The following is a 14,744-nucleotide window of genomic DNA, read 5'->3' as shown; positions in this document are numbered from 1 at the left end:
CGTGTTTTAAATGGACTATACCAACGCAACGCTATGCTGCAGCAAGCTAAGGCAGGGAGGCTTGGCTTTGCTGCAATCATTCATTTCCAATTACAGGACCCAACTCCCTGGGTCCCCTTCAATTCAGCCATCTCTAGACAAGCAAAACCAGTAATGAAAATTGTCTCAAAAATCTCAAATTGGTACCATGTAGTGCTACCCAGGAATACCCACCTCCTCCATGCACTCAGCAAACGGAGGCCACTAAGCTCCCACATGTTGGGAGACAGTCCGCGTACGCGCGTATCCACAGAGGCACTGAGAAAAAGACAAGAGGATTTTAAAATGTTTCAGGATTGATATTATATTCTGCACCACTCCTTCACAATTCATGGCAAAACCGGAAAGCATTGAGGCAAGAGGATGCATTTGCAGCTGGTGCAACAAGCATCCTCCCATGGCAGCACGCAGGTGGAGGGAGGAGAGCCCACAGCCACCCAGGGATGGACAGATGCCAGTGGGCAAAAGCTTTGTGCGTATCAGCATCAAACCCCCGTACAAAGGCCAGATGGGCAAAAGCCACCCAAAAGTGGCAGAGCAGCCAAGAGGAGGAGAGGGGCAACCACAGAGGGTCTCCCCCACCTCTGGCAACCAGACCCGGGCAGGAGAGCGCCAGCTGGACACGAGAGCCCCCAGGGCTGAGCCCAGCTGGGCTCCCCATAGGCTCATGCCCAAGGGAACCAGAGGGGGATTTAGCATCATTTAAGCCAGCTCACAGAGCTGGGAAATCAGGAGGGTTTGGCCCCAAGCGTAGCAAGCGGACAAGTTAGAAATTCAGCAGCCCTGCACCCCTCCTGGGGCCAGCACAGGGGTAAGGACACACTGCACCCACTGCTGCTGCATACAGGCAACGAAAAAGTTTTGCAAGGAGACAGCTGCAAGGTATTAAAGCAGGAACAGAGGCGAGGAGAGCTTCTCTGGTGTGAACCGAGCAAAGCTGCCAATGCCATCTCTCTCCAGGCAATGTAGGAGGGAGAAAAAAATAACTTCAGCTCAGTTGAAGATAAAATAAAAACAACCATAGCGGCATAGCACTGTTACCTGGACTGCTCAAGGGTGGGCAAACCATTACAGTGATCAAGAGTGCAGATCAGGTTAGTAGTAGGTGGAACATTATTAAAAATGAGTTAGTAACCCCATTTTACTGGGGAACAGCAGCTGCAGAAACATCCCAAACAGCTGCGTTCTCCCCCTTTCTCCCTTCGCCCTCCCTCAAAGCAAAGCTGTTTAGGGGAACCAAGGCTGCTTCTGCAAAAGGCTGCAGATCCCAACCTTCCTCTAATTAAGAAAGATTTCACACGTATGGGACTTATTTTTTTTGCATAGCAGCAGCAGTAAGTAATTCAGTGCCTAAGTAGACGTTTAAGATCTTCAAAATACAAAGGTTATTACCAGATTTATTTAAATCAGGCACAGGGAGGGCTCAGGGCCAGGTAGAGAGGAAAAAAAACCACCCACCATAATAAAAACATGCCTTCTTCACTAGCCGGAACACTTTGTTGCGGTAGCTTGGGCACAGCAGTACAAACACCGCCTGAACACAAAGCTGAGCTTCACTGCCATCACAGCAGCACCACTGAAGCTTGCAGGTCCCCCAGCTCCATCCACAGCTACTGCTGCGGCAGGGAAACAGCCCCAAGGCCAGGGCTGCAGGGGTTTTGCACAGGGCCCCAGCAAACTGAGCTTCTGCTCCCCAGGAAGCCCAGCACTTTTTGGAGCAGAAGGCTGCAGAAGCATTTTGACACTGCATACGCAATATAACTAATGAGCCACCAGCAAGCTTTCCCTTACAAGTGGCTGCAGCTCAGCCTGGTAAAGTCTCCACAGCTCTTGCTCAACTTTCCACACGTCTGCCATCATCCCTGCGTGGGACAGGGTTGTGCCACAGCAGCAGAGAAACCTCCACCTTTGCACTGCCCTGAGCATTGACCCACGGACAGAGTCAGTCCCCTCATACAGAAGCAGTGGAAATCTGCTGTAGCCCATCTCCAGGGAAAGCCCAACGTCAAGGCACATGCCTTCTCAGCCACTTACGTGTGTGTCCCCCTGCCCAGTGCCAGTAACATGGAGGGTAAGTAGCTTTAAAGACCTTTTGCTGGCTCTGGAGAGCTACTATAGTTGTTCTGGAACAGGACAAGACACCACCTGGGTACTACCACTACCACAGTGCCACCAAGGCCAAAGATAAGTAGCGGATTTGAACTGGTTATCCACCAAACAGCCAAAACCATCGTTTCATCTGGGATGAACCAGACACACGTTACTCACAGCAACCCTCCAACCCAAAGTCCAGGAGAAAAAAAATGAGCATCCATCTAAAAATACAGGTGGTTTGCAAACAGCTGGAATTGGGTTTTTTTGAGTTTGACTTTGCCCCAGAGGGCACACAAAGCTTGCATCTCTTCGTTGCCATTCCAATAAGAAACACAGCAAGACCTCATAGGCACAACCTGATCCTCCTCCTTCCAACCTACCCCACAGCTACCATCCCCTCCAGCGCACCCGGCCCAGGGATGGGCAGCCCCAGCTCCCTCCCACCCACCGCCAAGTCACATACCTCCCAGCCAAGAGTGCACCCCAACCCGGTGCTGCTTCAACCCCTCTTAGTCACGGTTTGTTTACTAATTGCATTTGAGATTGTTATCCTCTGTAGGTGAAGGGAAGCCGGTGCCAATGCATTCCCGGCACGTCCCAGCCTTGTGTTCAGAGGGAAGAATAAGGGACGCAAGGCAGAGCCTCTGAAAGAAACATCTGTTCAAAACTATTTGCAAGGCTATTGCTCCACCTGGCCACGGGTGAGAAGGGAGCCTCAGGGTGGTTTTGGGGACAGTGCTGGTCCTTGGTCAGTCAAGGCACAGGCCTGAAGCTCAGAGCCCCTATTGCCAGGGAGCCCCTAAACAGGTCCACGACACCAACACGGTGGGACAGCTCGCCTCACACCACAGCAACCACTTATCCCAAACTTACCCTGTGAGAAACGCACCATGCCAGAGAGATGGGACGCAGGGGCTCCACAGCACCAAGACGCATCCTAGGCGGCCTCCGTTAAACCTCACCTAACCCAGGAAGATGTACCAAGTGCACACTTGCCGCAGGGGTCCCTACGGTACTGGCAACACATTGCCTGAGCAGCTACCATGACTGCTAAGCTCACCCCAGCCTCGGCACGGAAAGAGATAGCAGCTCTGTGCCTGGTCCCTACACTATTCGCCTCTGTCTTACATTGCCCCAGAGGAGGCACTCGTTGTCCTCCATATTTTGTGTTGCAACTATCTTATTAGCAGAAAAGCCCCAGGAGTCGCTAATCACAAAGCCACAGTCCCAGAAGACAGCAGAGTTTTACAGCAGCCCTCAAGTCCCAAGACACACACGGGGTCACACGTGCACACCAAGCCTTTCCCAGGCTGCAGCCGGCTGAGAGATGCTCTGCTCCAACACAGGTGCCTACCAAACAGATGCTAGAAGGGAAGGTCAATCCACTATTCTTGTAATGGTAGAACAGACTCCCAAGATTTAAAATAAAAATTAAATAAGTGCAAAGGCTCGACACTTACCTGAACAGAGCAACCTCCATCTCCCGGATCATGGGGCAGCAAAACCAGCACAGACCAACGTGCCACTGCAAAAGGATGGCTCCACAGAGCGCTCGTCCCACCTGGGCACCACGCAGCGCTGATAACTTGCAGCATTTTATATCTCAAATCTCAGATTTGACATTTTAATGAAGTTCCTGCTTCTATATTCAAGGTATGGTTTGAGAAATCCCAGTTCCCATTTTGAAACAAAACCACAAACACGTAGCTTTCACAAAAGGAAAATAAAATTTAAAACAAGGTGCAGGAGCAGCCAAGAAGTCAAGGAGCAATCCAAGCCATGCTTAGGCAAAGAAAATTAAGACTTAAAATTAATCTCCAAACTTTTCAAAGGGTTGAACCCTTGAAATCAGAAAAACTAGTTGCTGGGCTTCCCAGTCCTCCTGAAGGTGCTGATGGAGAAATGCTGGCTGCTTGCAGCATTCAGACAAAATGGGCTTGCCTCACAAAGCCAGGAAGAAAAGCCAACAGCATGCTTGCTCCTACCCCACACCAGCCCTTATGAGCAAAGGGGAGGAGATGCTCCAGTCACTGGCACCTGGGACTCGTAAAACCTTACCCAGCTGGGAGCAGGTATGTGGCTTAAAGAAGCCTCCAGAAAAGATGCTGTGGAGTTTTGGTTTTTTTTTTAATCTTGCCTCTCAAATTAGAGCCTCTAACAGCAAACTAACAAGTGAAGGAAAATGGTACACACCCTAATTCCCTCTCTACATGTGCTGCTTAATTTCTCCCTATTTAAGCAAAGCCAACAGGTGCAGTGAATTGTATACCTGTGAGCTTTGGGAGTACTAGGGAGAAGACAAGTCACTCTAGAAATGCTGGAAGCAATAAGCCAAGCAGGATGGATGAGCTAGAAAGTTTCCAAGGCGTCTTCAACTAGGAGCACTGTATTTCTCTGCACTGGAAGCCAGAAGCATCCCACACTTGCTCCCTTAGAGAAATTTAAAAGCAAGATCAAGGTTTGCAGCTAAGCACGGAGACAAGTTTAACACTCAGACATGTATAGAAAAAACAGTAGGTTTTGGGTTTTTTTTTTTTTACAAAAAGTGTATTATGAGCCCTGTGAGAGGGCACCATCCTGCTACAGGGAAGGCAAAAAGTGAGAGGCAGGGCAAGCGCCAGCTGGACCAGCTCTGCTCCGACTGCAAGAGACGGAGGCTGGCGCTGAAGACACTTCTCCACTAGTCCCCATAGCCAGGGCATTTGCAATGGTATTGAGTCTCTCCTACAGCACTGAATAGCAGCTGGGATATTTAGGAGGGGCAGGCGATCCCTTTCACCGCAGGGAGTCACCCCGAAAGGCCCAGGTGTGCTTACAAAGCAGCTTTTGGCCATCCTTCCTTCGCCTGCTGCCCGCCATGCCCAGCTCGCCAGCAGCAGCCGAAAGGCGGACAAACCAGGAGTAACAGCCCCATCTACCGGGGTCTTGGAAATGATCCGCACCCTCGCATTTTGCAACTGTGCAGCCCACCACCATCACCCACCTGAAACCTGCCAGGTGGGAGGGATGCTCGGGCGTTTGCCTGCCCCCAGAAAGCCACTTTTGTTAACATACCTGCATCTGAGAGTGGCTAAACGCTGGTACAGTCATCACCTTGCCTGCATTGGTCCTGAGCTAGTTCAGACCCAAAAGGCAAATGCTCAGTCTCCTTCACTCTCAGCATCCCCTCGGCTCTCCAGAGGCGATGTGGCAAACAGCCTCTGGGACCAGAACTAGCTGCTTGGGCAAGGCTAACGAGTTCAGCATTACAGGTGATAATTACAGGTGCAAGCTTCACAGAAACTTTCTAGGTTTTATGGCAGCACCACAGGGTTTCCAACCGTGGCACAGGAATGAGCAGTGCCTGTGCGTACGGTTGCGGCAAAAGCTTGCCCCAGTCTTGGACGCGACTGTCCTCGTGGCAGACCAGCTCCGAGCTGTGCAACATGCCACGCTTCTTCCTATACTGAGCTCCCTGCTTTGCACAGCCCTAACCCTAACCCACACGCATGGGCGTATAGTCCCTTCGAACACCTGAAGGGGTAGTTGTTTCAGTCCTCAGCATCCCGCTCTGGCTCGTACAACGCACCTCATTCCCTCCTCTTCCGAGCTGCCTGCTGTTAAAACCCAAGCCCCCACGCTAAGGGTGGCGGGCACACGGTGCCGCTGAAAGGTGGTCCGTGCCGCGGTACCCCTCATTCTGCCCAGGAGCCACTGGCAAGACTCCGCACCGAAATGAAGAGAGAAATTACTCAACCCAAGGAACCCTCTTGGGTGCGGTGCAATAGCATTTAAAATGAACACAGCGATTTTGTACGAAAGCAGCTTTCCCTGGCCTTGAAAGCAAGGTTAGGGAGCCACCATTTCAGAGGATGCATCCAATGTCCTTTAGAGGATTTATTTTATTCATGCTTGAACAGTACTAGTAAAAACAGTAATCCTGTAGCCAGTGAAACAAATGCTGACAGAAATATTGAGGACTCTCTCACATGAGAAGAGACACGCTACTTAAATGCAGGCTTTATGAATGCTTTACAAACTGAGGTTTTAAGTAGCAGCCCAGAAAATATATGTTCTTTCAACTACAGAGATAACTAAAACAAAAAAAATACCTTCATTATGCACTTTTATTCATCAGTGACTGCTGCATATATACAGGAATAGGTATAAATAAAAATGACACACTTTCAAATTTGGACAGTAGAAAAATGGCAGTGAGTATTCTTAAAAATACAAGTATTAAAAAGAGCAGGTAAAACCAGCTTCAGAAATCAGCATCACAGGAAGCAAGAAATTCAGAACATCAGTGTTGTGGTTGAGACTTTACATAGCAAGACCATGCCCAAGGTGTTTATCACAGCCTGCCTCTTTGCAGGGCTGATAATCAAGGATGTTCTTCATTCCCACTCCTACATACAGCTGTAACGCACTGTTCTACCTTTACCTGTCATGCAGACTCGCTGCAGATGAGGTTTTCACAAACTCGGAGGCTTTGTGGTTTCACAAACTCTAGGCTGCAAGGGCTGGGAGCTGGTAGTGCCAAGCATTGGCTAGCAGAAAGAAATTCTGCTTAAAATGTTGGCCAATGTCTCTTTGGAAGCTGCGGGGCAGTGGGGAGATGCCCCAGCAACTCCTTGGTACTACAGCGAAAATGAGGCAAATCCAAAATGTTTTTCTTCCTCTGCTAGGACGCACGTATTCAAGACGACAGGGTTCATCTGTCCTGAGAAGGTCCAATACGCACAGCTTTGGAGAGTGCTGAGTTCGTGACAATTGTGGATTTACCATGTGCTTTACTCCGTGTAAAGTCTATCTGCACCAGGATGCTATTAACCCAATAAAGAAAAAAGAAAATTTAAAATTACAAGATCCAAACCAACTGCATGCTGGCTCTCCTGGGTGGGGAGGAAGCCTCCTAAGAGGAGCAGTCAGGTGAATTCAGCTGCCACACATGCTGCTCACTTTCCTTTGCATACTTACTTATATGCTGCACACTGATTTTATTAAACAGGCTTCTAATATGAGTATACCATACTCCTAAAAGACAGCATCGACCATCCTACAGCCATTTGCACTGCTTCACTTCAAAGCAAAACAGCCTACAGATGGAAAGAGTGGAACACACTTGCAGCCTGGATTTAAGTAAACGGAGCTGAGTCTCTTCAACTGTGCATAAAGCCCTTTGCTTCCTGTAAAAGAAAAGCCTTGATGTCATCCTACAACAATACTTAGACACTAAAAATACCATGTGATTATTTGGGCAAAGAAACTACTGGAGAGGAAAAGGAACATCTGTGAATGGGGGCACATAAATTAGGGAGGGAATTAGAAAGCACATGTGTGTATGAGATTCATGGATCAGATAGTAGCATATTGGCAAGGAGTCTTCAACAGCTCATTTCTCCAGGGGGGTTCTGTGATGCTCAGCAATGTCAGCTAGCTCCTGTTGAGACCAAATGGGGAAGGGAAAGGCTATCCTATCCTAAGAAGCACATCTAGCCCAGTGCAACCAACCCAAACCAACTACAAAGAGAAGGTCGTGGAGAAAGGGAACACCGCCAGACCCTCAAGGGAAAGAAATTGTTTTCACTACGTGGAGACCTCGGCCTCAGCCATCTTGGGTCAAATCAGATCAATCCAGAAGGAACATGGTTACAAGTTCTCTGCTGTCCTTTTTCAACATCAACACTGCATTTGCCAGACAAAATTGCAATAATAAACAAGCCATTGTCTCTAGGATTTGCTCCTAGCTCCTCTTCCTATCCCTCTGCGCTGCCTCAATAGATCATATCCACCAGGTATTTGCCACAGGGGAAGCGCTGGCAGATGTAAGATCTCCTGCCACTTCTCTGCTGCTGCCTCCTTGGTCGTAAAAAAACCACTTATCATAAAAGTCAAAGTGATACTTTAGGAAATCCTTAGATGAAAACAATCACATTCCAGTAACATGCCAGAAATATTTCAGTAACAGGTACTCAGATGCAGCTATCACTGATGTAAAACAGCCCCATCACCTACACAGGAGCTGTCTGATGACTGCCACGTTCTCAGTATCTGGAACACATTCACATGAAGGTTACAAAACAGGTAAAGAAAAGGGACCATGGTGAAACAGCAATAGCAGTGATTCAAAATACAGAGGGGTAAGCCCGTGCTCTTGAGTTTGGAAACTTTTAACGTGGAAGGGTAAAAAGAACGGCAAAAAGAATGGCCAGGGCATTATTTCAGGCAATCTCAGAGCTGGGAAGCGAATCAGCAGCTGCTGTACAGGCTGTCCTCGGTCCAGCTACGGCACCCACCCGGAGTCCCAACAGGCTGTCACCCCGCCCCGAGAGGCGGTGACAGACCCCAGGCAGCAGGAAGGAGCCTCCCGCTGCTGGAGAGGACTCGAGGATGTGCCAGAAACGCACATCCGAAAAACATAGCGCACGCACAGAATGGGAAGGGCCCTTTCAGGGCCAAATAGTAAAGTGCTCACATGTCTCCGCTAAAAGCAGTTAATTATTAACAACATCTGTAGTTGCTTTGCATCTAATAGGCAAAGACAGCAAGAAAAAAGACGGGCTTCCTTTGGACAGATCTTGTGCAATAATACACATAGCTCACTTCAGGTGTTTTACTGCTAATATGCATCTTGCAGTAAAAGCAAATGAGTGCATGTGCTAAGGGAAAACATTATTTACAGGTTGATTGGCATGGCTGAAGCTAGAAAAAGGGGAATATTGAGACCACAGCAATACGGGAAAAGGGATCCCCTTGGAACACATCTCCACCCCCAAGGAACAAAACCCCCGTTACTCTCGGTGAAGGATCTGCCTCCCATTATTGCTACTAATCACAGGAATACAATCCTCAAAATAGTTAATGCAGGTGAATTCATGTGTTTTGTTTTCCTGAGGATTACCTAATTATTTTTGAGGAAGGAATCAGTAACACGGACGCTAGAACCCGTGTTTCACCACTGGTGTTTCTCCCACTCCAGTGGTCCTGGCCACAGGACCCTGCCTACCGGTGACGCCCCGGGCGGGGGCGATGAAGCGCCCCGTTTGGGCCAGCCCAGCTTCACCCCTCCCCAGTGCACGGGGAGTGGCAGGAAAACCAGCCCTGGCCCGCACATCACCCGCTGACACCTTCCCTCCCCTCCGGACAGCTGGCCCCCCGCTGGCCAACAGGGAGCCCGGGAAGGCAGGAAAACTGCCGCGGGCAGGGCCGGAGCCCAGCACCCCCAGCTCCAGGGAAGCGGGCGAAGCAGCAGCTCACAGACCCTCCCACCCCGGGCCAAGGACGGTGCCCCATCCCACCCGCGTACTTCACCTGCCAACAAGTCTAAGAAAGCAGCACCAAGCGTGGCGTGTACTAAACCCGTCTTTATTTCTCTCACAGTATAGCGGGACTGAAGTTAAGACCACTCCGTGGCAGTGCCAACCCACTCGGTAGCCTGGGCTGTGGGAGCTGCCGACCAGTCCTCGGTGGCAGGCTGGGCGCTCCAGTCCTCTGCAATTACAAAGACAACAACGCTTAGCGCGCCCCGGCTCTTCCCACCCGCTGCAACACGTACCCTGCTTCCCACAGGCACCCCCCAAACCGACCTGTGGGGAACTGCTGGATGGGCACGGACGGGACCTGCACTCCCTCAGACCAATCTGTGACCTCGGGCTGAGGAGGAGCGGTGAATTCAGGAGCTGGGGCCGTCCATTCTGTCTGGAACTCCTCCTTCGTTACGGCCTTCTCAGCAGCAGCCTGCTCCTCCTTTTCGATCTGCAATGGAAGAGAGTAGCCTAAGCCTCCCAGAAACACCTTACCACCCTCGCCATCGCATACCGGACAACGTGCGCCAACCAACAACAGACAAGACTAATTAACCACTGCCTTAAGCGTGAAGTGCAATTATTCTATTGGCAAAACCAGTCCTCAACAGCAGGCACACAGGAGCACAGGGCAGAAGCACAGGCAGGACGCCTCACGCAGCCACGCTTCCTTCCGCAGGTCCCCTACCTCCTCGGGATCCCTGTAGAAGTACAAGTCAGGCATGACTTCCCACGGGTGCTCACGGGAGATGGTGCCACGCATCCGCAGGACCTCCCGAGCCAGCATCCACCACATCAGACCCACTGAATGGGCTCCCTGCAACAGAAGTACGTACGTTAAGATGTCCTGTAAAGCTAAACCTTGGAAAACACCTTTTTTCTTTAAAATACTTATTTGCACTCAATCCAAGGTTCTCTCTTGGCAAGGGAAAGGCACCACTTGCTAACACCCAGACTTATGCACTTGGACTCAGGAAAGGGCAACTTTTCAAGTTCCCAGTGACATATTCAGGTCTCTACAGAAATTGCAGCACACTTCAATCGCCAGCATCTGAATTTGCTGTATACAGCATAGCCTGAAGCAATTCTCCTGCTACGGAGTTCCATACTGCTCACCACCCCACGTGAATCTTGGCCAAAAGACAGGGATTATGCTCATCACAGATGCTAGAATGAAGACGGAGAAGACTTGACCAAATAAGCAGCTCTTAACACACGTGCTCAGATGTGGCTTACGTTAGTTTTGGTGAATGACAACATCTAAATAGAGATCAAAGATAGCTTCCCATCTCCCTAGAAACCTTTCAAGTGGTTTCTGGCAAGGTAACATTGGAGAGCCATTTCTTCATCAGTTCACTTTCATTCGTATGTTATATATGAATTTTGTTATATAATATATATATATATATTATGAATATGTAAGATATTATCTTTCATTCATATTCATAAAATGTGGCAAGAATGACTACCAAACTCCACTCCTTGGGCCACGAAGACCCTCATGGTGTCAGCGAAAAGTCCTGCCAGGTTACTGTAGCACACGTCCTACACTTGAGAGTTCCTTGGCCAGAAACTGGCCTCAGCTCCAAGCTCCAACTGTGTGCAGCTCACCTCCTCCTGCCCACCCGCCCGCTGGCTTGCGAAAGGCCTTAATTAGCTCGTCACCCCGGGAGACGTGAGCCACAAGCCGACCCTCCCCTGCAGAAAGCATCCATCTTGGAACCTAGGGCACACTCTGGAGGAAGCAGCTTTGATTGCCGCAACAAAGCCGTTACCTTATTGTTGCAGGGAATAGCAATATCCACATAGCGCAGTGGGGAGTCGGTGTTGCACAGCGCAATGGTGGGGATGTTGACGTAAGACGCCTCTGTCAGCGGCTGATGATCAGCCCGGGGGTCCGTAACAACCAGGAGCCGTGGCTCACGGAAAGCTGCTTGGATCTGATTTGTGAAGGTACCGGGGGTGAAACGTCCAGCAATAGGAGTAGCCCCAGTAGCAGCAGCAAACTTCAGAACGGCACGCTGCAAAATGGACCGCAGCAAAGGTGAAGCAGGAAAACTGCATTTCAACCGAGTCACCCAGGTATGCTGTCAGTGAACACGCACGAAATTTAACTGAACTATTTGTTTCAACTCCTGTGCAATCAGGGCTCACCAACAGCTCTGCATTCAATGAGACAAAATAAAAATGCTTTTAAAAATAGCGACACCAACACCAGGAGTTAAAAAGATCATATCCACCAGCAAAGCAAGAAGTCAGGATACAGGAAGAAACCTTTTTATTCCTGAACTTTGTTGCAAGCTCTACTCCAAAGTCTCAGAGTCCAATCACGAAAGGGGAGACAAAACAAACAACTTATAAAAAAAGCAAAGCCAATTTTCTTCCATTATTTCTACATCCTTTCATTATCCAGAAGCATAACTTGAGGAACTACAGGAAAAGCTCAGTAGTAAATATACACAACCCATAGCTGCATCCATTATGACTGAAGTTGGCAGCTCTTACTCACCTGCAACAGCTTTCAACTTCTCAGGCATGTGGCAGGGCCTACTATCAAACTCCATTCACAGAGGGAGCTCCTCTCCTGGCGTTAGCGAAAACCCTGCTGTCCGGTTTGCTGTAGCACACCTCCGACACTTGAGAGCTCATCGGCCAGAAACTGACCTCAGCATCAAGCTTTAACAGTGTGCAGGGCAACTCCACAGGAACCCAAGCTTTTCCTTTGTAAATCCACCCCACGTCATTCAAAATCTTCCCGTATGTTTGCGGCACCACCTGCATTACTCCAAAGAAACTAAGCTCACAGACGAACTTCAGTGGCTAACTAGATTTAATTTAAAGGTTGTGTCCCCTTCTATGACATACTTTTTTTGCCAAAAATATAGAGATGAAATTAAAAATATACTAGTTACTATACCTTGCTCAATAACTGAGCAAATGATTTCTTTGAAAACTTTTCTATCAGGCACTTATTGTCCCCAAAAAGCAGTGCCAATGACTCACAGAATTATTGGGGAGGCAGGGGCCACAGGGGACAGGCCACTAATATGCCAGAAATCCAACAGGAAGTACCCAAAGCAGGATGTGAAAAAAAAAACCAAGTTATCAAACATCCTGAAATGAAATGGGGGTGGGTTTCAACTCATCTCTTCTAAGCTGCAAGTGCAACACAAGAAACATGCTTCCAAAAGTGTTCTTAGAGCCCAAATTTGTGTTACTCCCTTTTATCATTAAGCTGCCACTGGCAGGCAACAATGCATGGCAAGACAGTCCTGCTCCCAAGACTGCAGGCCTCATGACCAACAGATGTCCATACCTGTCCAGTATTTCTAGAAGAAATGACGCTCACATCAGCTGGGTTCTCAATGGCAACAATGGCACGGGCTGCCAGGAGGAGTTTTTCCCAGGTCCTCTTCAGATTGATGATGTAAATACCTATTGGTGACAAAAGGCTTTAGAGCAACCAGCAAATGCAAGATCCTAAAGCAGAATAGCACTCTTCTGCCATTAAACTTGTCACATGGCCGTAGTTACTCCAGAATTCTAGTTAGTGGAAAGCTATTCCAAGGAAAATCCTCCCATATGGTTTTCACGTAGCACACTTCCAGCACCTATCAACATGAACCAGGGCCTGGTAGAGCTTCAATCTTTTAATAGGGTGCAGATCAGATTGAAGAACAATGCAAACGAACAGCAGCAATCACTATTGAGACACTAAAACCATTTTGTTACTATAGTCAAGAACTAGCAGAAGTGCCCAGAACCAGCTGCGATTGATTTACCAAGTTCTCAAATCCACATTTTGTCCTACTTCTCTGAGTCTAGAGAACAAGTCTTATGAGGAGCGGCTGAGGGAACTGGGGTTGTTTAAGTCTGGAGACAAGGAGGCTGAGGGGATACCTTACCGCTCTCTACAATTACCCGAAAGCAGGCTGTAGCGAGGTGGGGGTGAGTCTCTTCTCCCTAGTAACAAGCAGCAGGACTAGAGGAAACGGCCTCAAGTTGCGCCAGGGCAGGTTTAGCTTGGATATAAGGAAAAATTTCTTCACCGAAAGGGTAGTCAGGCAGTAAACAGGCTGCCCAGGGAAGTGGTTGAGGTCCCCATCCCTGGAGGTATTTAAAGGAGGTGTAGATGTGGGGCTTAGGGACATGATTTAGTGGTGGACTTCGCAGTCCTAGGTTAACGGCTGGACTTGATCGTCTTAAAGGTCTTTTCTAACCTAAACGATTTTATGATTCTATTCTATGAGTAACATGATTCAATCACTAGAGATGTCTGCACCTTTCAGGCCATGGAGAAACTGCCAGAGAGCTCCAGCATTAAGACTTTCTTGCTTTCCTCAGCTGTGCCCGCAAAATCCCTGCTGCCCACCCAGGGCTGCCCATCCTACGTGTTTACCATCGCTTTTCCTTTTGTAGATATACTGCTCCATCTGGAAGTCAAGGTTGGTGCCTCCCAGGTGGGTCCCGGCAGCGAGGAATTTGAGGACATCCTCCTCCTTCATCTGCAGGACATCGAGACCTCCGGACATTGTGGGGTTTCCCTTTGGAAGCGACGACAGGGAACCTACGGGCACAAGCACCCGGCTCAGCCATGCGGAGACTCCCACCCCCCGCCGCCCCACGAGGGCCCGGGCCAAGGCGCCCGCCAGCAGCCCCGGCCGCCATCTTGGCCGCGCCGGCCGCCTCCTCCCCGCCGCCGCATCCGGCAGGCCTCGGCCTTCCCCGCGGCTCGGCCAGGTCCGGCCGCCGGCACGGCGCAGGGGCACGCAGAGGCCCGCCGCCAGCGCCGCGGGGCGGGCGGACGCCCCACCGCTGCCCCCGAGCCCCCCCCCGAGCCGGCGGCCCGGACTCACGCTGACAACGCCGTGTGGAGGCCTGGGCGGGCGCGGAACGGAAAGGGAAGCCGCCTCCGCCTGACGTCTATATATAGCCTCCCCGGCCAATGGGGAGCCGCGGGGAGGGCGGGGCTCCGCCGGATTGTGAGGTGGGCGGAGCCTAGCGACTGGGGGCGGGGCCGGCCGCCGGGGGGCGTGGTCTCGGCAGCACCGCCCGCCCTGGGCCGGGCCAGGGCCGCCTTCGGGCGGGATCCGCTCGGGTCCCACGCGGGATTTGAACCCGGGCGTTCCCGCTCCGCCCGAGGCTTTTCCCGCCGTCCCTGCTCTGGGAGCGGTTCTGAAAGACATTTGTAAGACGGGAGCGTCCTCTTCGGTGGCCTGAGCAACCTTCGGGCTTCTTTGGAGCCCTTGAAGTGCAAGCAAAGATGTATCGTAACGCTTTAGAGTTCTGTTTTCCTGTCGAAAGTGAAACACGCGCTCTCGTTTT

General features: G+C 50.2%; 1 protein-coding gene and 2 non-coding genes across 3 annotated transcripts; all 3 read right to left on the bottom strand.

Annotated features, from left to right (window-relative positions):
• Positions 1–9,464: 9,464 nt before the first annotated feature.
• RPSA (ribosomal protein SA) lies at positions 9,465–14,412 on the bottom strand. Its single transcript, XM_087768871.1, has 7 exons — positions 14,276–14,412; positions 13,819–13,986; positions 12,736–12,854; positions 11,195–11,440; positions 10,108–10,236; positions 9,702–9,870; positions 9,465–9,606 (listed from the first exon to the last, which is right to left on the bottom strand). Exons 2-7 carry the CDS (start codon positions 13,949–13,951, stop codon positions 9,512–9,514), a joined length of 891 nt encoding a protein of 296 aa, XP_087624997.1. The 5' UTR covers positions 13,952–13,986; positions 14,276–14,412; the 3' UTR covers positions 9,465–9,511.
• On the bottom strand, positions 10,868–11,026 carry LOC148057577 (small nucleolar RNA SNORA62/SNORA6 family). Its single transcript, XR_015700163.1, has one exon. It is a non-coding gene; the product is annotated as a small nucleolar RNA SNORA62/SNORA6 family (small nucleolar RNA).
• LOC148057576 (small nucleolar RNA SNORA62/SNORA6 family) lies at positions 11,953–12,112 on the bottom strand. The gene has a single exon (XR_015700165.1). It is a non-coding gene; the product is annotated as a small nucleolar RNA SNORA62/SNORA6 family (small nucleolar RNA).
• Positions 14,413–14,744: the final 332 nt, after the last annotated feature.

This window comes from Nipponia nippon, unplaced genomic scaffold (genome assembly GCF_047370975.1).
Source record: "Nipponia nippon isolate SJK-2023a ecotype South Korea unplaced genomic scaffold, ASM4737097v1 scaffold_1, whole genome shotgun sequence".
NCBI lineage: Eukaryota > Metazoa > Chordata > Aves > Pelecaniformes > Threskiornithidae > Nipponia > Nipponia nippon.
This window is presented reverse-complemented; position numbering and strand designations above follow the sequence as displayed.